The 27,404-nt window shown below is 42.2% G+C and overlaps 1 protein-coding gene across 1 annotated transcript; it reads right to left on the bottom strand.

Moving 5' to 3' along the window:
- Positions 1 to 55: 55 nt before the first annotated feature.
- On the bottom strand, positions 56 to 26,718 carry trpv4 (transient receptor potential cation channel, subfamily V, member 4). The gene is made up of 16 exons (XM_006640334.3): positions 26,457 to 26,718; positions 19,105 to 19,511; positions 16,317 to 16,492; positions 14,801 to 14,953; positions 11,270 to 11,410; positions 7,547 to 7,845; positions 5,917 to 6,096; positions 5,271 to 5,429; positions 4,823 to 4,915; positions 3,900 to 3,973; positions 3,169 to 3,334; positions 2,622 to 2,688; positions 1,902 to 2,209; positions 1,195 to 1,322; positions 639 to 760; positions 56 to 195 (listed from the first exon to the last, which is right to left on the bottom strand). Exons 2-16 carry the CDS (start codon positions 19,464 to 19,466, stop codon positions 56 to 58), a joined length of 2,568 nt encoding a protein of 855 aa, XP_006640397.1. The 5' UTR covers positions 19,467 to 19,511; positions 26,457 to 26,718.
- Positions 26,719 to 27,404: the final 686 nt, after the last annotated feature.

The following is a 27,404-nucleotide window of genomic DNA, read 5'->3' as shown; positions in this document are numbered from 1 at the left end:
GCTAACCTGCTCTGTGGGAGGAAGGAGGGGAGGGAGAGATTTTTATCTCCGTCTGTCAGAATCTGTTCGGCGTCTCCCTGCTCGGCCGGTTCCCGGGGTTCAGGGGTTCAAACTGCTCCATCTCCACCACGGCTTCCCCTGACCGGGGGTGTTTGTGGAGCTCCACCGCCCGAGGGACCACCGTGGACCAGCGGTCTGGAACAGAGAGACAGCGCGTGAGGGGCGTCCTTCCTGTGCCATGTCAGGTCACCTCCGGCCCATTTCAGTATTTAGCAGATAATTGATCATCCAGGGTACTGGCTTCATCAACATGGCTGGGTAGGTCCATGTTCCCCCAGCCTTTTGCATAAGAAAGTGCAAATAAATCAGAAGCTGGGCCCGAGCAACCAGACATAACAGTTGAAACAGGACAGAGCACATATTCTCTAGGCTTCTGCAATATTTATAGCCCAGTTCCAGTTCCTTTTACAGTAATGGTGTATGGGGTTAATACTCTTTCTGCAAACACCACACGGCCGCCCACTAAAGAAAGTTGATTCTTAATATTTTTTCTTGTTTTTCTTCATCGGCTTCAGAAACAGAGGTGAGAGGATCGGTTATTTTCACATCGCTCCCAAGCACGGCTGTGTGCATCTTACCTCTCCTCAGGCCTCTGACGGTCTGAGAGATGCCGTAGTACTGGTAGGTCTCATTCTTGCCAGGGTCCTCATTGATGATGCCCAGGTTCTGGTTCCAGTGAGACCAGTTTACCTCATCTACCCTGGTATAGGACACAGATCGAAGGTTAGCACCAGGAGCAGGAGCAGGGATGGGCTGTTCCATTAAGTGTATCGACAGACATCAATCAGTTTATATTCTTATTTAGCACGTTTCAAACCAGAGCATCCTCTAGGCACTTAACATAATTCTATACAGAAGAAAGAAAACTACAGTAAACAGAAATAATAATCCAAAACTTTCATAGTAAGAAATGTATTATTAAGATAGGGGCATCTTTCATACTTTAAGACACTGACTGACATCGATTTACAGCTTTAAAACACTGCAAATGTAAAAAAAATCCTCAAATTCTGGTCTGACAATGTAGTTAGGTAGTGTCAGAGTGTGATTTTGGTACATTATGCACCTTTGAGCCGGCTGCTCAGCTCAAACGCAGGTGATTTGTTAACGAGGATGGCTAGAAGGGGCTTGTACCTGAAGCACCACCTCCGGTCGGGGGTCCCGTCGCTGTTCTTGCCCACCGTCACCATCTCGCCCGAGCGGAAGGTCCGGCGGAGGCACACGGGGAAGGAGCGCTCGATGTCCAGGATGGTGGTCGCCCACTGAGAGGAAAGCAGTGCTGGATTACAGTGCAGCCGGCTCCTCACTCACCGGGGGTTGCCGTTAGTTACCGCACAGACCGGTCCACAAATAAGAGACGTGATGGACCGTTCCCTTGCTACAGTGTGAAGTCCCGTTGAGGGATAAACACTCTCTCGTGCTGCTGAAATGCTGAACGCAGGCTTTGAGGAAAAGTTGCCAGGCTCTGCAGGCTTAAAATTATCCCCAACATTTCCACCAAATTCGTGCACCATTGGGTGACAGCCAAAATGTGATTCATGCCAATTTTAAACGGACCTTATTGTTTTTACATTTTATTTAATCTGTGAAAATATTCTATTTGAAGATGGGGGAAGCCTTTTCTCGTCGTTTTTCACCCCCCAGGACAAGGTTATCTGTGGTTATGCATCCATCATTGAGACCTTAATAATCAAATTACTTATTTGCTTTAGAACTAAGTCATTACTGCAGCTAAAATAGAAGAGATCCCTTGGAACTTTCAGGATCACTGCTCGACTCAGGCGAGGTCACCAGAAACTCGCTCCCTTCTCTCAGGATGAGTCCACCATGCTGCCCCTTGCCTGCAACTTCCAGATCTTCTTGCTCTCCTTGGACACCTGTCCCACGGTCTCCCCCATCAGAGCGATCAACATGTTGAGCAGCAGGACGAAAGTGAGGATGATGTAGGTGACCAGCAGGATGAGGAAGACAGCCGGGTACTGGGTGCTGTTGATCATGTCCAGGTCGCCCATGCCGATGGTGAGCTTGAACAGGTCTAGCAGGAAAGTGCTGAAGGTGTCCGTGTCACGGCACTGCGGATAGGTGGGACACTTTCCTTCTGGGCACTGTGCATCTGGGCCAGGACACGAGTGCAGGAGACACACCAGGGCTGACAGAGAAATACAAATTGTGATGGTTATAGTCTTGTATGCATGTTCCCTTGAGGCCAGATTAGCCCAGCATTGATTAAGCAATATATTACAATAAAAGTGATGAAACAAGGTCTAACTTTATGCATTTTACATATTTTTTCAGTCTCTCTATAGAGATGTTTAGAGTTATACAGTACATAATGTTTGTTGAAAGTGAGCTTAACTTAATAACTTAATATGGATGGGGTCATTTCAGTATTTTTGTGTACATGGAAGGTTGACTTTAAATTGGTTATCATTTATTAATAAAGACAATGATAAAGTATGGGTATTGTGATCTAAAATTCATCCCTCAATCTCTCTTTATGGGGCCAGTTTTCACTGCCAGAACCAGGATTTAAAACATTTCTAGATACTTTCAGCTCTTACCTGAAGCATATCCAATCATGAACAGCACATAAACCAGCAGGAATCTGAACAAGTCCTTGAAGAGGATCTGTAAAAGTCCAAGATGAATTGTGAATTTAAGGGAAATAAATGTTCATAAACTCAGACTTGGAGGGCTACAGTTATAAGGTATTTTCTTTCCAGGTCAGCTCAATCATATTTAAATAATTATTGGCTTAATTGGTGACAGGGACCAGATTTTCCCAACTCTTCAGGTGTTACCTGGATCTACAAACCTGCAGGAATGTGGACTTGTGGAGCTTCACTTTGGAACCTCTGTTGTAGAACAGGCTGCCATTGTGAAGAGTAAAATTCATTTTCTCCCCAAGGTAGAAATGTATAGAATTTAAAGTAGGAGCTGAGCTACCCTTCACATGATTGGCCTTGTAGCATTGCAAGGCAGGAAGTAGAAGATGCAGTCACAGGACAAAGGTGAAAATGTTTGTTTAGAAATAAAAAAAACAACCAGGCTGATGAAGGCTATAGACAAAAGATTGCTACAGAAAAGCAAGGACAGTGCTTAGTCTACCTTCTGGATCATGATACTGTATGTCCCCGTGAGTTTGAGCCCTCTGGTGAAGTAGAGTGTGTTCATCCAGCCCAATACCAGTGCAAACACCATGACAGACACATAGGCCTTGATTCCAGAGAGGTAGAGAGCTGCTGTAACTAGCACCAGCACAGAGTAGATGAAGCTGAAAAAGAGCAGAGGTTGGTTCAGGGGTTACTGGGGTGGGCAAGCCTTAGCTTCACAGCAGCTATTATTCAGGGTCTTCATGGTTTTACTAAATTAAACCTGACCGGACAGTACCAGTACTGGAGGCGGCACAGTGGAGCAGTGGTTTGCATTGCTGCCTCGCAGAGAACTTTGTACGATCTCCCCACGTTTGAGTGGGTTTCCTCCCGTAGTCCAAAGACACACTGGGAGGTTAACTGGCTTCTGGGAAAATTGGCTCTGGAGTGAGTGTATGTGTCTGTGTCTCTGTGTGGGCCCTGCAACGGATTGACATCCCATCCAGGGTGTAGCCCGCCTTGGTTTAGAAAATGGATAGACAGATCAACAGTACAGCTTATTCCTCTGACGGCACCCCTAACATATCGTAGATATCGTGGCTACCCTCAAAACTGGAAATCCATTTGTCTGTTCTATTTGTTAATCAACGAACACGTTAGCCTTGACTTAGGAACCTAGGAAGCCTGCACGCACACACCTTTACCAAGACTACAGAGCTGAAAATTTATTTGCGTACGGTGTCTTACTAAAGCAGCTGAAAAGAGCCGTCAATAAAGAGGGAGTTCACCCCAGGACACTTCTTCAGGAAGAGGTCTTTGATCTGCAGATAGAGAAAGAACAAGATTCAGCTGCACTCGGTTGTGGATTTCAGGTAAAATCATGTTACAAGGACAAGCAAACAAAACAACCACTAATTAAATGCTGGTTCCTGAAACATTTTCTTGCGTCATGGCACTGCCATTTTAATTAGCTGAAGACAAAGACAATTTCTAAAAAAAAACCTGTGTATATGAGATTCAAAACTGAACTTTTAAATTGTAGTATGTATATACACGCTTGTTTTGGCTTACAAATATGAAAAAAATACTCCTAGCCATTTCTAGATGTATTCTGTTGTGCAAGAATCTTAGACTGTTTGCTGTTTTCTGTGCTTTTTACTCAAACAATACTGTGATTTGAACATCTACTGATTTGTAGCTATTTTCTTTTGGGCAATTAAACCTGACAGATCTGTATAGCATATAACAGAAAGTAGCCATCTAGCTGTATGGACGTGGAGAAAGGAACGAAGCTAACAAAACCTGCATCAATTAGACTTCATTGGTAAATATGATGGATTACCATGTACAACACTTCAGATCGGCTGTTCATGTATATAGGTTATCTTGGGCTCTAATCACAGGTATCATTTTGATCAATGTGAATTACATTGTAAAATGACAAGCTCTTATTCAGACTGATAACGGATAAAGTTATAATAGCAGAAAACTATAATGGAGGCTTCAGGTCCATCGGTGATTTCTCAAGTTCCTATCCTCAAATTATTTAACTACTAACTACCAAATGGGCTAGAATGAATGAATCGTCTCCTCTTGTTTGTAACTGTTCTTATATCCAGTAAGGGATGAAGGATGTTCTGTGGAGGCCGAGTGCAGAGCTGTGGACTCACATTGGTGAGAAAGAAGAAAACTCCTGTGAAAACGGTCACAATCTCCCCCGCCATGCGCAGGTATTCTGAAGAGGTACTATAAGGGTATGGGGGCTGAGGACACAGAGAACAGACTGTTAGACCTCTGTATCTCGCATGGCCAAGTCCGTCCACACAGAGACAGCTGTGAGGGGAGAATGAGCCAGTGAGAGCTGTTAGTGATGTTACACAGACATACAGGACAATCATCCTTCCCAGGGTGAAAGTCACTAACTAAAATGGGATTTCTCTCCTTTTTGTGGTCTTAGAAAACACTGTTCATAATAAGTTGCAGGAAAGAGAGAGCATCAGACACAATCCAGGTACAAATATGTGAATTGATTCTTCAGTTTGAAAGCCCTCAGTGAATATCTTGACTTCTGCGTGCATTCATCATTATACAATCCACTCCACTTCTCCAGAGTCTTACCGTGCCCTCAGACGGTCGGTAGTAGGCCACAAGGGTGAAGATGACCATGGCAACCAGATAGGAAACCACACTGATGTAAAACGTGACGGCACCAAATTTCTGCCACTTGTCGCGCAGGAGTTCATTTATTGGCTCCACTGCCAACATCTCATGGCGATTCTGCAGAACAAGGCAACTCTGTGATCCCTGGATATCAGTCTCAAAAGCAAGTACTACAGTAGTAAGGAAACCATTCACTGAGACCTTGAATTCCTGGAGGGTAACATTGTTAGATTGTCTAAAACCTTTGTCTGCGGGAAACAGAAAACACACACAAACTATACTCATGCATACTCCGTGAGCTAGCTGGTCAGGAATATAAAATACACTTGGCAGTTAGCTAGCTGACCAGGAGTATTTCTAAGTACACCCAAGCAGTGAGCAAGCTTACCAGGAATTTTTAAAGGGACACTCATGCAATTAGCTAGCTGACAAGGAATATTTAAGGGACACTCAAGCAGTGAGTAAGATGACCATAAATATTTAAAGGACACTCATGCAATTAGTTAGCTGACTAGGATTATTTAAAAGACTCTCAAGCAGTTAGATAGGTGACAAGGAATATGTAAAGGACACTCTTGCAGTTAGTTAGCTGATGCACACCCACCTCTATGCGACTGTTGTAAACCAGGATCTCCAGCACTGATACTTCCTCTCCACACGTGTCCAGAGAGGAGAGGTCATACAGTGATGAGTAGACGGGTCCATACGCCCAGTCCTTAAACTTGCGAGACAGGTGTCTGGCGTTCTCATCTTTGATCTCCCTGCGGATGATGTGCTGGAACACCTAGAGAGTCAACCAGCAGGTTTCAGTCAATCAATCAATCCTTTTATTTTCAAATAGTTTTGCCTTTGCAGTTAAAAATATAACAGTAGACCATGTGGATACTAAGGAGATGAAAATACAAACGCCCAGTCAGAGACAATAGACTTCAGAGGTTCCTTGGTACAATGGCTCCCTCCCCTCCAGGGGAGAGTTTACTGGTACATCAATTAAAATAAAAAGTGGACAACCTCTGCAAATCCCAGGGTTGGTATCCCGCTCTTCTGGATTATTATTACAGACCTTTAACTTTTCCATATGATTGCCCTTAAAACTTCCCATCCTGCTACCCAGCCTCCTCACCTGTGTATCGTAATTATACTCCAATTCATCTTAAAATCCTTCCAAAGAATACCCCCGCCATCTGTTTCCACTAGGATTAATGAATTGTGTTTTTCAGCGTGCCCATTCGCACTTGTAACTGAACTATAGATACAGTACAACTCCACCTACTGCAAGTCTTGATCTTGCTCACATTTACCTCCTCCTTCCCCTCAACTTTTTCCCCTCTCTTGTCCTCCTTGATCTGTCTGCCACCTGGCATCTGAAATCTTAAGAACACAAGAAAAGCCGTGAGCATCAAAATGCCCACTGCTTTTCACAATCCTGTTATGTACCAGTCTTCATGTAGGGAAAGATCTACTCTCCAGCCCCAAACCACCTGTTCTTTATTTTCCAGCTGTAGCCTTTCACTTCTTCTTTCTCAATAATCTGAGCCACTTAAATAATGAGATAATGAGACACTGATAATGATACTGTATACAGTGCATCTGCTGTTTTGGCATAGCTGTAGTCAGTGTGCGCTTAAGTCCAGATGATGCTGGGTGAAATCGGGTCAAGTTCCACCAAGCAGACTAGTATGTTCATTACGTCTGGTGCCCAAACTTTTCTACAACTGGAAATGTAATGCCAAACTTTTCTACAACTCTCATTGGCTGATGATAACTTCAGCTACCCTGACAGCCACTAAAATTTCCAATCGCCCCACCACATGATTTGCCTCTTCTACAGTCTACTTGGTTTCTCCGTCTCCGAGTTTTCTTTCAATCTGACTCAAAAATACTTCCTTAGTGTTTCCTTCAACAGTAAATGCCCCCCTCTCATTTCCTTTGCCTTTCCTAGCCCATCTGCCTGGGGTATTCCTCCTCCTCCTGATGAGGTCTGTTCTCTCCCATCCCCAGTCCTGAAGAAACACAACCTAGAGGAGCGATGGGGGTGGGTTTCTACTGACAGCCTATAGGTTTGGTTTTTAGGGAGTTTAGTCACCCTTGCCCCTGACATCCCAACTGAAGGTGACAACAAGCAAATGTTTTTAAGCACAACTCCAAATTCCGAGAGCAGTTACCCAACCACGCCTGCGGCACCCAGAGTAGCAGAAACAAAAATGAGGCCACCTCGCTGTACCCCCGCTCACCCCGATTTTGCCGAGCTTGGCGGCCATCATGAGCGGCGACATGCTGTCGTTGTTGAGCACGGTCTCCAGGTTGCAGTCGGGGTAGAGCTTGACGCTCTTGATGAGCAGCAGGTCGTACATCTTGGTGAGGAAGCGGGTGTTCTCGCGCGTGTTGTCGGCAATGTGCACCAGCGCGTGCAGCACCGTGTTCCCCCGCGAGTCCTGCCTCCGCAGGTCCGCCTTCTTCTGGCTGTTCTCCGTCAGGTAGTGCACGATGTCGGGCTGGTTAGTGCAGGCTGCCAGGGACAGCGGGAGCTCACCTGCACGGAGACAGAGCAACACTCTAGCCATTCAAGGAAACCTTTCCCAGATACCTTTCCCTGCAGTGTTTTAATAATTAATTAATAATAATTGCTTACACTTATATAGCGCTTTTCTGGACACTCCACTCAAAGCGCTTTACAGGTAATGGGGACTCCCCTCCACCACCACCAATGTGCAGCACCACCTGGATGATGTGACGGCAGCCATAGTGCGCCAGAACGCTCCCCACACACCAGCTCTCAGTGGGGAGGAGAGCAGAGTAATGAAGCCAATTCATAGAGGGGGATTATTAGGAGGCCATGATTGGTAAGGGCCAATTGGAAATTTGGCCAGGACACCGGGGTTACACCCCTACTCTTTTCGAGAAGCGCCCTGGGATTTTTAATGACCACAGAGAGTCAGGGCCTCGGTTTTACGTCTCATCCGAAGGACGGCGCCTGTTTACAGTATAGTGTCCCCGTCACTATACTGGGGCATTAGGACCCACATGGAACGCAGGGTGAGCACCCCATGCTGGCCCCACTAACACCTCTTCCAGCAGCAACCTTAGTTTTTCCCAGGAGGTCTCCCATCCAGGTACTGACCAGGCTCACACCTGCTGAGCTTCAGTGGGCTGCCAGTTGTGAGTTGCAGGGTGATATGGCTGTTAAAGCACAACTGCTTTAACAGTTGTGCAAGATGAATGACCCAACTGATTCTCAGCGCCCACTTTCTAATCTTTTTAATTAATCCGCCTAGGTCAATTCACTTGTGTCGATCAGTGTATTAACAGCATTTTCTCAGAAATACATACAGTACAGTATGGACCAGCTTTCTACCTCCTGATACAAATCACATCATTGTTTCCAGCAGCATTTCCTGGATTCTCTCAATATTTGTTTCTCCCTCATTCGCCTTGACTCTCTTTTTTCAAGACTGATTTTTCTAAGAGCAGAACAAATGAGCAGGCCTCATCAGTGTGCACTGCTTCCAGGACCATGGACACTTCACTGCAGGACCTGGCATTACATTTCCAGTAAGACTTTTAGAGAGTCTTCCCATACTGCTATTACAATTTTTCGACAAACTGTTTCCGTGTTTGTCAGGAAGGGGAAGTCCCACATTCATGCCACGAAAAACATCAGCATTTTTATGTTAAAATGTTTACACATAGAGGTTTTAGGGGGAAACAATTGTTCCAATCACCTTGGAGTTGTAGTTCCTTTTTATTAAAGATGTCTATAGTGTCATATCAGTAACAAGGACACTTTAAAAGGAGTTAGAAATGACGATAAGAGAATTTGAAATATATGATTGCCTGCTTAATGCATCATTCTCGCTAGTGCTTTTCATCTGCAAGTCAGTCTCACCAGTGAAGCTAATGCTGTTTAATATTGTGGCTTGATTTTAATAGAAATGTCATACGAAATTCTGGAAATCAGCAATGCCAGAAGACAATTTGCATCTGCAATTAGTTAAAGTGTTAGAAATCCAATTCTAAATTTTACTAGTGTTTGGAATAAGCAAGGTTTCAATGAAATGGAAAATGCTTCTGATGGAAACCGAGTTGTTGCCATGGGTAACAGATTATCAAGCCTGTCTCTTCAAATATAGATGATTACCTTAATAAATCATGTAAATGTTATGATACATTTTGTATGATTAAAATCCACACCAACTGTTAATTTCCTATTTACCAGGATATAATCGAAACTATCAAATGTTCATACTTCATCATGGTATTTGACAGTATGATATTTTACTCTGTACCACTATAACTATTTAAAAAAAGACCTTCAGAGAATTGCACAGGATGGAGATTTGAAAGGGAGCTTTTTAAGGAGGAAAGTATCCCAGTAAAGTGGAACTAAAACTTAAGGCCATGAAAGGGAAATAGCTGATGTCTTAGATTAATATTTCACTCAGCTGCTTGACAATATGCATTAGGCTAAGGGAACAGTTATATATAAAATATTATCAGCACCAGAAAAGGCAGAGGTGTTACAGATACTAGAATCTCTTGAGATAAATAAATTGCCATGGTCTGATGCTATTCTACCAATGGTATTTAATTAAATAAGAGATGCTATTCATATTTCATTAACAAAACTCTTTCAGCTGTCAATCTAGATTAAAGTAATACCAGTTGAAAATAAAGCATCCATAAAAAATACTCTATCCATAAAAGAGTAACAGACTAAACCATAATTTACAGATCAATAAGTCTTATGTCTATGGCATTTAAGGTTATGGAAGCAATAATTAAAACTTCCATATGTGTGGCAATAGGATTCTAGGGTATAGTCAGCATGAATTTAGACAAATACAGATTTTCTAGATATTTGCTTTTAATAAATGATTAATTCTCCAATTGAAGGCAGTAGACATTCAAAGCAATGCTAGTGTTTGGATTGAGAACTAATTGATCAAAAACAGTACAGATAAAGGGGAGAAAAGTCATATGGAATAAATTGTTTAGATTTTAAACAGGAGCAACATCAGGTGGCAGTAGTGAGCTCCTAGAGTAGTTGAAAAAGGTGCCACATTAAATGAGAGCTCAGTTAAGAATGAAAATAAAGACTTTGTGTTTACAAATATCTCTTTGTTCACACAAGTTGGGACTTCTTATTTATTGTTTGTTGGAAACTGAAGTGTGCTTTTATTTTTCCACATGAACACAGAAGCACCTTTCAGTAATGGCGTCTTTTCTGGGTGTGTTTGATGTAGACTGTTTATTGTGTCAGTTTAATTTCCTAACTCTCCACCCTTTTTTTACGCAATATTTAGTTTCCTTTTAGGAATAAAAATATCAAGTAACCGACGTCTTCCCAAGTCTAACACCTCAGTCTACTTATCCCCTGGGATAACAGGTGGGGTTAGTTTCAATTTACAAGGTGGGTCTTGGATCGCTTCACATTGCTATGACAACAGACTTTGGAAAAGCTGAACCTGAACAAACTGGTCTGATGGAGTGAGCTGCTGCCATTCACAAACTACACTCATTGCTGGGAATTTCAGTTTGAGCTCTGGATATTTTTCAGTAAAGCCTCTATGTGCAGTTTTCCAGTCAGGGTATGATGTTTTCATTCAAAATGCAAAATAGGTAATAAAGTCACAGTTTTCAAAATCTGCTGAGAGACTGTTTTGAGATTTCAGTAACAGGTAAATTTGTCTTACAAAAATATTTTTTAAACAGTTTTTTTAAAAAACAGTTGTTCCAGTTAGCATTTAGTGAGGGAGTCAGGTGTTGATAATAGTGAAACACATTTTAAATTCTTCATTTAAGTTTGAGCACATAATAGTACAGTTTCATGCAAGTGCCACATTTAAAAAAGTTTTTTTTTCCTCCCTAGAAGCTGACATTCACAAATGGCCAGTTATAGCACATTCTGGGTGGTACATATCGTAAAGAGCCAGGCGGAGTGTGTATTAAGATCTCACCAAAGTAGAAATAGCCCCCCTCATCCTTGGGTTGGAAGAAACGTCCCCTGGCCTGGGCATGGACATCTGCCCCCTTTTCCACCAGCAGCTCCACGTACTGTTTACAGCGCCTCTCGATGGCGATGTGCAGAGCTGTCTGGCCTGAAGAGTGGAGAGAGGAGTCAGAGAAAACAAAACCTGTCGTTCTGTTACTCCGTGGACAGGCTTCACTGCCTACAGCACAAGCACTGCTGGCCTCATGGCTCTCAATAAAACAGGGGAGCTCATGCTTAGTTTGCTGCTTGGCACACAGTTTACCTCTATCTGAATAAGCTAAGACAGGTGGTATAGACAGAAGTGGAACTGTGGCAATTATGTCAGTGGACACTGAACTGTTTCATGACAGTACACCTGTGTACTGTTGTTGAACTGTAGTTTTCCAGTGGGAACATGTCTATGGTGACATTTCAAACTTAATTCCCCACAAAATGCATTTTTTCTTATACTGTTGCTTGAATAGGCTAACAAGCTCAATAAGCACCCTGTAGATCAAGGTGTATGGTGTGCCTCTCTCACCTTTTAACCTAATCTATTCTTATTAGCACTGAATTTCTAGGTCTACAGCATTGTCATTCTGTATGCGAAGATTAAAACACTCTAACTCTGAGTCTACATCACAAGCAGGTGTACCATCAGCCTAGAACCTAGAACAGCTCTCAGTAAATAAAAGCAAATTAAGTCATATTTGGAGTATCACAAGCCCTGCCCACATTCACCATTAAAGTAGTATGAGTCAGGGGCAGAGTGTGCTGTGTGGTAAATGAGCTTTACAGTGTTCAGTCCCAGGGACACACAAGGCAGTTATTGTAAGGACACCTTTACACAAGACTGTGAGTGATCTGTAAGGTTCCAGTGGGCTAGTGCTGCCTTTTCTACTGCAGTTAAACAGAAAGCCACATAAAAGCCCTGGGTTGGGAAAGGGAGGTTTAAACATGCTACCCCTCCCCAGCCACACCTTCAGAGAGTTTCCAACTTGCAGGGCAGAAATAAACCACACTAGCTCTGCTTATCCATTGTGGGTCGTCTGAGCAGAGACAAACTGCTGTACTTCGTGCAAAACCCTCAGGGATCAACAGTGTGTGAACAGCTGGGAATATTATCTGACAGACTGAGAGAGCTCAATCCTCCTCTGAAAAGCTGATGTCCCTTGTACATTTTGTCATTAAAGAACATCCTACATTAAATATGTATTTTGTAGGGCAGATTGGAGCTGGGAACCTACCTATCTGGTATTTCTGGTATTATTCTTTGTCTCTGTGAGACAAAAACTGTGCAAAATACTCTCATAATCTCCTGCTCATAAGCTCTCTGTGGCTCAGGATCTGCGCCTGTGGCTAGAAGGTTGCTGGTTTGTATCTGGCAGCTGGCAGAGGAATCCTACTCCGTTGGGCCCCTGAGCAAGGCCCTTAACTCCAACTGCTCCAGGGCCGCCATATACAGGTAAATGGCTGACCCTGCTCTCTGACCCCAAGCTTCTCTCTCCACATCTGTGTGTCTCATGGACAGCAAGCTGGGGTATGTGAAAAGAATTTCCTAATACAAGAAATAGTATATAGCCAATAAAGAGATCTTATCTTGTCACGCAAACTATAAATTAAAAGCCCTGAATCCAACTGAAGATAATTACTGCTCAACAAATGCTGAAAACAGCCTTTTCTGAGTGTGGATGAGTAAAGTAATGATCATCATTAAAAATAATCAGTGAAGGGAATTGTGATTACATAGGGATTTTTCTGCCTTTTTAAGGACCTCACCCAGGTTTATTATCCAGAACTGGGGTGGTCAAGGCTTAAAAGGTGGGTGTGAGTGCACTGCTCTGGTCACACACAGAGTGACACCACTGTCACTCGAGTGAACCCAAGCTGAAAGATTTCTTTACCAAGGGTCATATTGATTGACAGTTTCCTGCAGCATGAAAACACCTTCATAGAATTCAAGTGCTGTAAAGAAAAGCTATAGGCTTTGAATTCAAATGACAAAAAAAACACAGGCATATCAGGTACTCCTAGGATTTACCTATATGAAAATAAGCATTATCCCTTGTAGGGCATGCCTAACTCATCTGGATTAGTCTTTCACCTTTTGCCTCTTGTTCCTGCCAAACCCCCGACCAGTGACTCATCTAAGCAAAGTTATCTGCAGAGTTGTGGTTGCCCACTTTGAGATAGAGGCACTGATAGAAGTGTTTGTTCTTGTCTGTGTGCAAGAGTGCCCTAGCATAGGTTCTCAAGCCTTGTTCCAGTTTAACTCATAACTAAGGGTTAAAAAGTCCTTGTGTTAAAAATATCTAAATTATATTATATCCAGAGTAAAGGCTAGTTATTTTCAATGTCAGCATACAGAACTTAATGTAACCTTTCCTAGACTTGCCTCTGAATAAGAACTTGACTGTAGCAAACTCAGAAGGCATAATGTCCCTCCAGGACCAGAGCAGAGAACCTGGTTTGTGGTATCATATAAATGCTACATGCCTTACGGATCAGAGTTCCCCTCAGAATATCTACTAAAGGAAATTGTTGAATAATGAAAGCCATTTCGTATTATTTTTATTGTTGAAGTGCTTTGCTATTTGAATGCTTACAGTAACTAACCTACACATTTTCAATACGTTAATATAGAAAATGGTTTAGGAAGATTTTGCCCTCAGCTATTTTGAATTTTACGTTTATAATCTACAGTAAATAGAAAAACCGTTAACCCCAAATACAGGAAACAGGAAATGATTGTTTTGTCAGCTTCTCAAATTGAAGAAAATTGGATCTTCTATCCAGTAAAGCTGAGGTCAAGGATATGCAGCTGTATAACATTATGTTTGAACTTACTGTAGCACTGTAATAAGCTAAATGAAAGCTAATAGGTCCTCCAGTCTATGCTGACTCTTTAATCAGCCCTAGAGTACTTAAGGATTTAATCTGCTTCAATTGAGGGGTGACAAATGACAGGCTGTACAGACTAAGCTAAGGCCCCATCTGAGCTAACTTTAGCACATCCATGGGTGTGGCCACATATGTTTCAACCTCGGGGCATGCCAAGCCAGCAGGCAAAGACAGTAATATCCAAGTTTTCTCTCACGACTTCCTTCATGACAAACTCCCATCGAACAAGCTAGGACAGGTCCTCTCTGTTAGAGCAGTGACTGAAGCAGGCGATCTTTGTTATTACAGTTCAGACCAGAACTCTGCTACTGTCAGGAATGCCTTTAGTCAGGCCAGACTACAGCCCCTCAGAGCAGGGGCTCCCATCACTATCCGTCATCCTGCAAAGGAACAACCAAACCCCTTTTCCCCAGATGTTGAAAAACTTAGTCTTGTCAACGTTTGATGCCCCCAAACCCCTTTCCCCGCTCAGCTGGAAGAGGGACTCTCTTATACTGTGTGTCCCGTTGGCCACCAGCTTTGGCTACTGCTAGCTGCAAAAATGGTCGACCCCGGGCTACATAGAAAGATGTGAGAATGAAAACAGGGGGCAGACTGAGCTGTCCCGGGAGCTCACCCCGGTAGTAGACGTCTCTGAAGGGCGTGTTGATGAACTCCCGCAGGTTGCCCGTTTGCTCGGCGATGTCCACCAGGAAGGGAATGGTGTCGTTCTGCCCACTGTAGAGGTTGAGCAAGGCTTTGGGCAGACATGTCTTCCCCGTCGATGGTTCTGGATCAAAAGAAGATGGAGTTAAACACTCTTTCCATTTTGGAAACCAGAACAGCAATTTTTTGCTGGACATTTGTAGCTAAGATGTCACCACACAATAATTAGGACTTGGTTTTTTGCTGTCTTTAGCTTAAAAAAAGACTCGAGACTTGAAATGTCATCTGAGTCTTCTCTTAGGAATGTACTATTTGTTGTACAGCCGAGAGCTTTTTTTTCCCTCATTACTTCGGCTTCCTACTTCAAGAGTACTTTCCTAAAAACAGTTTGCTGTGATTTCTTGCACACTTTTGTTTCCTGTGATCTGCACACAGTGTCACCTCTCCCCCTCCACCTACACCCTGACTGGTATTCTTTCATTCACACTCACACTCCACAGCTACATCGGTTCACCTTGCAAACTGAGAAAGGAAATCTTGAAGGGCTGGACATTACGAGTGAATAATGACAGAACTCCAATAATGTAAAACTGAATAATGAATATAATGAAAAGCAGACACCTACTCTTCTGTTAGAAACACTAATGCTGTTTTGTCCATTTTCTCTGCTTAGATCTAGCAGTCTATGTCCTGAAATAATATGAACTTGCCAGCAACAGCTCAGGATATACACTGCTATGCAAAAGTCAAAATCATCTTAACAACAACCAGAAGTTACAATGTTTGTATATTATGAGCATCATTTACTCATAGCCCCCATTAGTGATTTCTGATATTATTCAAAAAAACTAAGCTTGTCATTAAGCGATCTTAAATTCACCTGAAAGAGATTATATTATAACAACCAAACTACATAAGCAGCTAATATGAAATTCTGTAGCAGAAAATCCATTACATTTATCAATCGCCTCTAATTGATGTGTTGTCAGATGTTCATTGTTAATATAAGTTATTTCTCTACACAACCTTAAAGCTAAGAGGCTACCTTTAGCGCTAAAATATACAGATCTAGCAAGAATAACTGGTGGTTCAAAAGAATCAGCAGAAGATAATGCAGAATTGCATTTCTGCATAAAGGAGGCAAACACTAAATGAGGAGAGCAGAACAATGCAACAATGACTTTTGCACAATAATGTATGTAACCTAAGTAGCTTAAGTTCTGATTCAACAATGGATAACATAATTGACCAAATAAAATAAAACAACAATCCTACTAATTGTTATATGGAATAATATTGAGGCAAAGTGCCATTTAGGTAGTTTATGGTATTAAACTCCAACCTATACAAAAATCATGCTGCTTGTTCTTTGAAATGTGACCTTATGATTTTTACATACTGTATATGCATTCGAATGTATCAGCCTTAAACTTAACCATCTCCCTCACTTTCATTCTGCCCACTGGTTGGGGTATCTGGAGCCTAACCTCTGAACTCTTCATCAGTCAGCCTCTTCTTGTTGCACTGCAGGAACTGGAGGAGCCCCTGGAGAGCGCTGGTGTCTCCCCGAGACACAGCATCGAAGAGCATGGTGCGGTTGAACACCTTCAGCACTGGAGGAGGGTCTGGGGCCGGGCCCTTCACACTGGCAGCAGCCAGCTTGCTGGGGAGACAGAGACCGGTAAGGCAACTGCAGGACGGGGTCAAAGGTGAGAGCACATGGATGAAATCTACTGATGCAAGACAGCTGTTCTGTAGCTGGTCTGGATAAAAAAAGAATCCATCTGAATTACTCACTGCATTGGAAGAGATTGAAAACTAAAGGATTTAAGAGAGAACATCCTGTCTTTAACATCAATAAAAAGTATTAAAGTAATATCTTATCATTACATGTCAAGTACAGGTCAAATTGTATCCTGAAGTTCTGCAGTTTGTTTGATTTTATTCACTTTATCTGAGTTTTCATCGATTCCATTTAGCTAATTATTGCCACTTTAAATTGTCTAATTTTCGCAAATGTGATTTTTTTGCTCAGGTTAATAAGGTTTAAAACGATCCTGTAACTTAGTGTTTAGAAAAGTAGTGTTACAACTTTTCTAGCAGTCAATGGAATAAGTGAAAGCTCCGTCCTTACGTCTCATCTACACTCAATAGGCAACCCTTGTTGTGAGTGCTTACATCATCATGCCTGCCTCATTATTCATGCAGCAGTACAAGTTTCAGCAGAACAGAGAGCTCTTTTGGAATGAGAAGGAACTGCCACAGGGCAAAAAAAGCATAAACATGTATTGCTGTCTGAGTGTGTGTGCACATGCGCAAATCCATTTCTTAATGAACCTCCGTTAAAGAATTTAGCAGGCCATTTCTCCAGATTAGCTATTATTTTTCTAGTCCTTGGAGACAGATTTAGTAGTCTTCTTTTAAATTACACCTGTACCCCCTCCTTGCCAAAACAACAACTGCTGCTGCTTCTGCCTGAAGGTTAGGTACATAGAAAGGGAACTGAATTTACTTGATTGGAGGAAGTAAAAACTGCTAATGTACTTGGAAAGTTTGGACGATTCATACGGTCAGATGGCTGAAGATTAGATACACCACTCCTTCACAGTGAAACTTCAGAGGAACATTTATTGGGTATGTCATCAGAACTGAAGTACTGGAATAGCACTGCTGCGTTTGCACTCAGAGGACCTCAGAATCAAATACTGGACTGCTGAAATTTTGTTGGATTCCTGCCATTTCCCTGCAGACACATCTGCACATCGCTAACAAAACACACCAACATGTTTGTTTCAGAATCAAATAATGTTTCCAAGATTCTCACAGCCTCGCTGACATGACTACGACCCCACTGAAACCTCGCTGTACTGTAGAGTAGATGCACGTACACAAGTATGTATTTTCTATCTTTTGTTATCTTTCCAAACGTAGATTGCTCTGGAATGCTGAACACATATTAGGCCAATAAATATAAACAGAGTACCTAGGAAACAGTAAAAATGTATTCAGAATCCTACATTTTCCTACCATAGACCTTCAGATGAGGGGTATGTTGCACTCCTACTTCAAACCAACTGTTCTTAACATATACTATTATAGTGAACTAAATGCCGTTTCTAAATGCTTGCAATTAGTTACAATTGTCTGTTTATTACACGTTAGGCATTAGATTACTCTGTTTAGTCTTAAATAGCTGCACCTTTTGTGGCTGAAAATATGTTGAAATCAATTAGGTGCGCCTCTTCGTCCAGACAGGGCATTTGCTGGCTTCCAAGTGGGCTGTGCACCGCCTTTCATTCAGATTCTAGCAGCTGAAAAGAGTCTGCTGGCACAGTTGTGAGAAAGACCGTTCAAAATCGGTTCGCCTTGAACTGAACTGAGCCCTTCAAACCCCTGAGTATCCAACATAGAGGACTCACTCTGTACAGGATACAGTACAGGAGCTCTCCGACAGCAGAGCCCGCCAGCTACAAACCACAACCAAAATATTACCTCACCGCGACAACAACATGTGCTTTGTGTGCTACGGAGGCCACAGACTGTTCAACATCAACACAGCTCTTTGTTCCGCCCTCCAGAGTACTGCGCTGTGGATGAAGTGAGTGTTAGAAAGTTCTCTCCTTTCCATTCATTTATCACCTCATAAGAGGGCCTAGATAGTGAGGATATAACGGACTGTTCAAAGAGAGAGTCCATTACGGATTATGGGGCACAGAAAACGAAACAACTTTATTCCTGATCAGCATTTTCATGTTGTACTGTGAAAAAAAGAGGAAGCAAAGTGCCAAAGGACAATGTTTAATTTATCAACCAGTAATTCAGACCCAGAATCCATTAATACATTAAGACCAACCTATCTGGGACATGACGTTTTTGTCATGTGTGGTGTTACACATTTTAGAGAAAAGTAAGCACTTAAACAATATAAAATGTTCAGAAATATGTTAAGAGAAACCTTCATTACCACTCTTCCACACGCACACTCTCCCCTTCTTTGCTGCCTTGTAAACTAGAACAACTTTTTTATTCTAAAAGTTTAATTTGACACCGTGGCCATAGAAGGTAAAATATAAGCCATACAGTAAAAACACTAACTCATTTTCATCAGATTGCATAAATTGTCCTCTCCCACACACCTTTTCACTCTTTCATACAGCAGGGCAGCACCAGGGGAAATCAAAAGACTTTCTCATTACCAGCCTCGCCCCTTCACGGGTTCCGTCTGGTCCAGACACAAAGAGAGAGGAGAGGACAGAGCCGGAAAGGCCAATTCACCTGTTTGGGATCTTCTTCCTCCTCCGTTTCTGGTTGTTGGGCTGGTGATAGGTTCCGTAGTCGAACAGGGAATCCATGGGCGCCTTCTTGGGGGCCGGCACCACGGGCGACTCGTAGATGGAGGACTCCAGCAGGTCCATGGAGTTGGTTATGCCCTTCTTGAAGGCGCCCTGGAACTTCATGCGCAGGTTCTGCCTGCTCTCTCCGGGCCGGGGCAGCTCGGGAGCAGGGGAGCCCTCCTCCCCCTCGAAGAGGTTGGCCAGCGAGGACAGGGGGAAAGAGGAGTCGTTCTCTTGCGGGGAGTCCCCGCTGTCTCCCGAGCCGGAGCCCACCGGCCCTGAGGCATCTTCTGGCTCTGTCATGGTCGCGCGGTAGAAGCCCAAGATCTTGGCAGGGGGACCTGTACACTATCAGGAGAGACTGAATTGGAGTGGATTCTCTCCCTCCTCCAACAACACCCAATAACTCAGACTCCTTTTCAATATCCCTGAGGTTTGTTACAAACCTTTACAATATTACTTCTACAAGCTATCTCTTCCTGCGTGTCAGTGAAGCCTTTAAATGAGTTAATTCACACACACACTACGGAGAAGAAAACACCCACAACTCCTGCCGCCACTCTCATTCCAAGCATCCACATGCTGCCAGGAGCACAGGGCTAGGTAGCACCCTTGTGGACAGAGCTGTGGTGTGGCAGCCCACCCATTTGTGCAGCACAGGGAGACAGCCAGCCTGTAATTTGCCCGGCAAATCCTCCAGCAGCATCAAACTGTGTCATTTTCGAAAACGTCTTGCTCCTCTCAGGGCGCCTGTGTGCAGGAAATGCCAGGTGATTGTTCTGCTCTGTTGTGGGAGAGGGCGGCGTTATCCTAAATTATAGACTTGCTGTGGCGGGAGACTTCTAGCAGGGGGACTGTCTGAAGGAGCATGCAACCTTTTCTGAAGAGGACTTTTAAAATGCAGCGGAAGAGAAAGAATTTGTATTAAATACCATTAACCTTTTGTTTCACTTGAAAAAGAGACAAAATAGGGCACACAGGGCAACAGTGCTGTTGCAGTGGAAAAGGTCACGGCCAGGATCAGGTTGCACGCTGAGGCAAAAAAGCCTGAAAGCCTTTACCTTCCACTTAAACCGGTGGTATAAAATGGAATAACATGATGAAAATGGTTTGACATAAAGCCAAAGCCAAGCAAGGTGCCTTATTGAAGAATGTGGCACAGCCAGACCGCGTCTGTTACAGCTGACTGGTGTTTGCATCACTCTCTATCTTTTCTAATTCCGCTTGCTGGAGAGGATTCCCAGTGCCCCGCCTTCTTACAGGTGCTGAGACAAGTGGGACACCGTCAATCTGAGGGGAAGATGCTGGACTGGAAGCTGTGGTTTCTGCTTATTTTTTTCTCCCAGTCCAACTCTCCCAGAGTTGTTATAACCTCCATGATGAGTGCATCAGAAATGAACTAGGCCTTTTTATTCATAAGAAAGCCTTTTCGAAAAAGTGAAAGGTCTTCTAAAGTTCAAAGGGAAAAACAAAAATTAATTATGAGCTATTATACAAACTGTTTGTGTCTCCTACATGCTTCCTCAGAGGGAGTTACAGTGACACTGAGCAGCTCCCTTTTGTCCTGCCTGATATACTGCACTGCGCCATCAGTATATCAGTTCCCTGTTTTCTACTGATAATCTCCTCTAGAAAGAGCTCTGGATCAAATCAAGAGCCAGGGAGTCAGGCTGGGATGATCAGGACCCACCTACCAACAATAATATTTGCATTGCAAGCATTGGAGATAATCATAGATTTAACTTTTGATATTTGAAAACTTGAAACAACATACAGTATATAACAGGAAATGGGAGTGTTTTTTTCAGTGTAAATGTTTCCTAGAAGTGTCTCTACATTTTTGTTCGAATGGGACATCTGGATACCTTTTAAAAAATTAACTTGTAACAATGGCTGCTCAACCTAAACAATCAGACTTAAAACATCACATAAAATCACTCTAGAAATTCTTCCATCATACAGTATACGTCCCACCGCTAGCAAATATAGAACTTGTGTCCTCAACAATGACAATTTATTTTCTTTTGCATCAGACTTAAAAATCCAATGGGAAGTGCACTTCACTTGGTTTCTCAGCGATACGTAATGAGTGTGTACAGAGCATTTCAGCGTTTCTGTGATTCAAGCGCAGATTGTGTGCATGCTGCCACTGTCACCATGGCAACTCAGCCCTACCCACACCCTGAGGAAGAGGTGGCTCACATTTTACCCTGGCTCTGACTGTCTATCACCCCTTCAGCCCTCAAGCCCGTAGATACTGAACCGGGTCTCTCTTTCCTTCAGAAAGGCTACGGACTTCTATGTATTAAGTGTCTTTGTAAAAAAACGCCACTAAACTTATTTAACTGGAGTTGCTCCAGTTGAGGCCCCTGAACTAACATCATTATTTGACCTAGACCTCTGACAACATTCTGTACCAATTACCAAAGAAGGCTAAGTAAAACACTGTGATGTAGGCGTATCCATATCGAATCCACTATCATTGCTGCCCATTGTTCTCCAAAAGCTTGTCTCTTCCTCTGCATATACAATACATTTAACAGTGCTTAGCTGTTTATTTTTTAATTCCGAAAACCTTTAGCTCTTATTTTATTGGATTTTAGGTACTTTAAATTGTTTCCAAAGAGACCTTTGCTCCAGAATTTTTAAATTACTCACCAGAATAACCTTTTTTATTATTATTATTATTTGCCTGAAGGATAAGCTTAATCTGAGTCACAAATCACGAGCGAAGTTTTACATTAAATGAAAGCACAAAGCAAACAACAGTGAGTTGTACTACATATGAGTACGATGTAATGAACTAAATTAATACAATTACGATAGAGTCAGAACAGTCATTTTGGAGGAACAATGTAACTGCTTTGCAAAGACGAAAAAAAAGAAACACAGCGAGTGCAGATACAGAGAAGTAATGTAGACGTGCTGTTGCACTGCTTTGCCTTGAGAGGAATCAATAGATACTGATTCCCGATTCAATAGACACTGATAGGATCATGGCAACTGGCAGTGTATTACCTCATCGTTAACATGAAGAACCCTGGATTTCACCATGTACATTAGGAAGAAATGTGTAGAAAAAGTATTTCCAGTACAATATTATTCTTTAAGAACCAAAGTAAACCCCTAAGTAATGTCTTTGCATCAGAGAAAAACTGCACAAAAGCCAACACTGTCCATGGTAAGTTGTAAAAAAGAAATCATTAATAGGACCATAGACAGCAGCTTCACTGTTTCTATATTCAATTTAAAAAAGATTATTTTTTTAAGATTTGTATTAGGTCAGTTAGATTGTGCAGAAACCTAAAAGAAACAAAAACAAATGATGAGGAAAGGGCTGCTTCCTTTTTGAATTTTAGCCCACAATCTTACATTCTTTGTGACTAACTTCTATATTTAAAGGGACATTAATGTTAAAATCTAACATGACATCAATCCAATACCACTGCTTTATCATTTATACCAATGAAACATATAATTAGATGTAAGAACAGTATATATAAAAAAATGTTTTAACGTTTTAAAAAATACATTGTGCTTACTATGTCTCTCCTAAAAACTGATCTTTCAATAAATTAAATAAATACAATTCTACCATATACTCCTATAATTCTTCTCCTACTCAGAAAAACATTTGTTTTCCAAAAGTGACAATTTAGGTAAAATAAAATAAAAAACTGCACAGCCAGCTCACTTTAGGGACTGTTGTGTACCACCTTTAAATCTATTTTTTAAACTTAGTAAAATAAGTTTAATTTTATGTGCTCTATGCATTATTCTCCAAGACGTGGAATGGAGAAAAGCTAGAGTATTTAAAGACAGAAATGGGTGTAAATATGTTGCACTAACCTAACTAGAACAGTTTATGTTTCTCTAATATTTTCATGGATAAACCCTTTTCTACCCGTTTCTCACATTGGTACCACACTGAGCTTGTACACTGACATGACGTCTTCATTCATGTCGTATCCTAAAACTCCAGTCAAGATTTTTTAAGAGATTTAACTGAGGACTGTTTCTACCACTTAATATTTTTTTAAAAAAGCGCTTCACTAGGAATAACAGTGCCCAAGAATCAAGCATACTTAAAAGCTTGTAGTGTTTTAGTCAATACAATTTGGCTTAACCTGCTCGGCTAAGGGCTAACCTCCTGCCCACAGGATGAGCTGGCATCTGGAGTAAGAGTGACCGAGGCGGTGTGGTGGCTCTCTGGCTAAGGATCTGCGCCTGTGGCTGGAAGGTTGCCGGTTCGTATCCTGCTGGCCGATTACAAATTACTGATGGCTGAGGCTGATGGAATGTGGCTGTTCCCGAACTTTCGTCTAAACTCCTCTTATGCTAAGAAACATATAAACTTAAACATACAGTAAAGCCAGCAGGGGGCGCTCACCCTGTGGTCCATGTGGGTCCTAATGCCCCAGTATAGTGATGGGTCACTATACTGTAAACAGGCGCCGTCCTTCGGATGAGACGTAAAACCGAGGTCCTGACTCTCTGTGGTCATTAAAAATCCCAGGGCGCTTCTCGAAAAGAGTAGGGGTGTAACCCCGGTGTCCTGGCCAAATTTCCAATTGGCCCTTACCAATCATGGCCTCCTAATAATCCCCCTCTATGAATTGGCTACATCACTCTGCTCTCCTCCCCACTGATAGCTGATGTGTGGTGAGCGTTCTGGCGCACTATGGCTGCCGTCGCATCATCCAGGTGGATGCTACACATTGGTGGTGGTGGAGGGGAGTCCCCATTACCTGTAAAGCGCTTTGAGTGGAGTGTCCAGAAAAGCGCTATATAAGTGTAAGCAATTATTATTATTATTATAAATGGTTCTAAACTTGTCTATTGCTTGGTTTTCTTACTGAGAAACAAAATGTGTTTAAACCGTGCACGGCAGTTATTTCTCTAGCAATAGAAGGGACAGAAGGGACTCCATTAGAAAAGTGTTTTAGAAAAATCACTAAATTAGTGTGCAGTACTCTGTGGCCAGAAGCATTCAGCATGTAGCCTGCATTTTGCTGTTTTTTTCTGGAGGGCCAGTGGTTTGGGCAGCTTCATTTAACCAGAGAGCACTGAAGTGGGAAACAGTGCTGCCATCAGCACAGGTAACTAGCCAGGGGAACAGAAGAACTCATCTGGATGCCGTGTCTATGGAATCTGCATACTCTGCTAGGCACTGGACACAGGGGGAAAGGAAAAAAAAGCATCATTTGTTAAGCTATCAAAACAACAGCTGTGTGAATCCTCCCACAGGTATCACACATACAGCATTTTGATTAAGCAGAGCTGTGTTCATATCTACATTTAGTGACATAAGACCACCTTGTGAATGCCCACACTATTTTGCAACTAAGATGAGATCACTTTATCGGCCATATTCAATTTCTTGTATTTGGAATTTGTCTTTTCGCACACAGACAGCTGCCGGCTGTGGGATACAAACCTGCAACCTTCCAGCCACAGGCGCAGATCCTTAGCCACAGAGCCACTGCAAAGCCCCTGGAACTGAAAGACCACTGAGAAGGGGTACTAAAAGGTTTTGATAGAGTGAGTCGCCATTTTTACAGCTGGAAAGTCACTGCTCTCCTCTCCTGTGCAGGAACATCACTCCCATCCTCAATTATCTGAGTGATTTACTTGACCACAGTTTCCTAGGAGCAGACGTGTAGCTCTCTGGGGATAATATGTGCTTTGCAGATTAGAGCACTGCATCTATAATTCACCTCTGCATACCTGTCTCAGTCCAGTCTTTAACAGGCACTGTCTAAAATCCCACTTCCCCCTGTTTCACAACACTCGCAGTAAATGAACATTTCCAAAGTTGTGCAAATGAGACCGGGTCTTTGTGGGTGAACTCTGTTCCCCAAATAACAGTTCAGTCTGAACACTGCTGGAGCCGTGGTGATGTGTTTTTTTAGCAGTTCTCGGACTTGAGAGCAGAGGTATTAAAGTAACTGTGCTAAAATTCTCAAGAAGGAGATCTTGAGAGTCGCTACCATGACCAAAACAAGGAAGCGAGAGAATTCGAATACTGCAGCGGTTTCTTAGCGGTTTGTGTTTTGCAAGGCAGACTGAGACTGGAGTGGGGGGCAAAAACAGATATGAAGGGATGACAGATTATTAAACCACCAGCAAGGCAGAGTTTTTTAATTCATGTTGGATGAAGAACATAAGGAGGTTTACGAATGACAGGCTGTTCGACACAGCACTAGTTTTAGTGTGTTTTCAGTATGTAGAACAGTGGAGAGTACAGGTTTGAAAAACATTGTAATTAACTGATTTTTTTTCTGAAGGCACATTCCCTTCCTTCCAGTCTTGAGACTTAATTGTTTTTTTTTTATGCAATGTGCATCATTCAGCACAGCATCTATTTTGTCTCATCTTTAGACCTGGAGCCCTCCTAGTCAGAAATCCAGTTTCATTGACTTTACTGTATTATTGCATCTTTTTTTATTACTTTTATGAAACTTTGATCCTCTTAGTTGGAAACTGAATACCAGGCAGTGAGTACTTACAGACCACATCTCCATGACTTGAAACCTCTTAAAACGTACTAACACACTAGGTTTTCCACATCCCAGTGACAGACCAGAGTTAACAAATATCGTTCAGTGAAGGTTTAAGATGAGTCTAAACAATACAGTTTCCATTAAGTGACCTCATTGAACCCTCTTCCCGAGCTTTTGTGTTGTTCAGAATTTAGGGAGATCTAAGTACCTGGTGGATTGTTCCCTTGAGGACTTGAAGAACCACCAACGCAACAGAGACAAAGCCCAACACTCAGTTTTCAAAAAGCTAGTTAATATACATCTCGATTCGGGAAAGCGCAGCAACTCCGTTCTGTCTGTCCGAGAAACATTCATTCATGACAACACAGACGAATCAACCAGACATCGAGGGCATGGTCTGGAAGGTGAGGTGGTCTAGGTCTATTGCGTGTAAAACTGGTCTATGATAACAGTCAAGAGAAATGCAGCCTTACACACACGGAACAAGCACCAAACGCAATCCCAAGAGTTGCGGAGTTGATTAGACGGGGGAGAATCGGCACAGTACAGGTACAGGGCATTTTGCCATTCACGGCTGAAGATAAAATGTCGCATGCAAGACAAGCTCATATCCAAAACCCTTTTAAATTCGTCCGAAATTCACACCTTCTAGGTTACAGTATGACTTTCCCCAAAGCAAAAACTAGAATAAAACGAGGAAGAGACCAACGGATTATTACTAAGAATGTCTCACTGAAAAGCTAAGAATGTTCTCCTTACTATAGCCACGTAATAAATCATAGAGCCTCACCTGATTGCCGTGAATGAATCCTTTATACTGTAACGGGTGGTTACAAGATAACTCTTCTTTTCAAACGTTTACACTTTAGTTGAAACTGAGAAAACTATCTGTTCTATAAGGTGCGCTAGAATCCGACTTTTAAAAATTAGTTGTTTCAAAGGTAGACTGTTCCCTCTTTATTCCGAAACTTCACTTTTTTTCTCTCTCTCGGTGACGATTGAGCTACCCACCCCTTCAGTCCCTCCCGGTTTCCTGAGGCTCTCGCCGAGTCTCCATGAATGAACAGCAGGCATCTGTGTCCGCCTGCATATTTCACGCTTAAAGTTACAATGTACCCCAACATTAAAAAAAAACGAACGAGAAACCTGACGTTTAATTTGCCAGAAAAGCGGCAGCGACAGTTTAAAGCTGTTTATGTCCTAAACGTTCCTAGTTTTAACATTTTAAAGACAATGTATTAACGAATCGTGTAAAGATTTCATGAGAACGATATTGTGTGTATGAAAACGTATTGGAAAATATTAAGCAACATAATCGGAGTGTTAGAAATATTTTAAAATGTGTTCCTGGCTCCGTGGTATCAAGATTTTTTTTTATTTGCGGAGTCTAGCAAGTGTCAGATTGCTTGAACACATTTGAAGTGTAAATATGTTCACGTTCACGTGATTTATGAAACCGCTATTTAAAAAAAAATTAACCAACGGGCTAACGCAGATCATATAATATATGCCTCATCAAAAATAACACTTCGCAAAAATGCTATTGCAATACAGTACAACATTAACCTGTGTGGGTGAAATGAAAACTGCAGAACCATACCACTAATATTTTTCATTTTAGAGTTTTTTTCAAAGCATGGGACCTTATCTCAACTATGTGACATTCAATACATTCGGGATTTGCCCAAGCACTGTATTTCCTTTAACTTAAACATCGGTGTCAGACGTTTTTTCAGCA

Source organism: Lepisosteus oculatus, chromosome 22, assembly GCF_040954835.1.
Source record: "Lepisosteus oculatus isolate fLepOcu1 chromosome 22, fLepOcu1.hap2, whole genome shotgun sequence".
Taxonomy (NCBI): domain Eukaryota; kingdom Metazoa; phylum Chordata; class Actinopteri; order Semionotiformes; family Lepisosteidae; genus Lepisosteus; species Lepisosteus oculatus.
The sequence above is the reverse complement of the archived record's forward strand: the minus strand, read 5'-3'. Positions and strand labels throughout refer to the sequence as shown.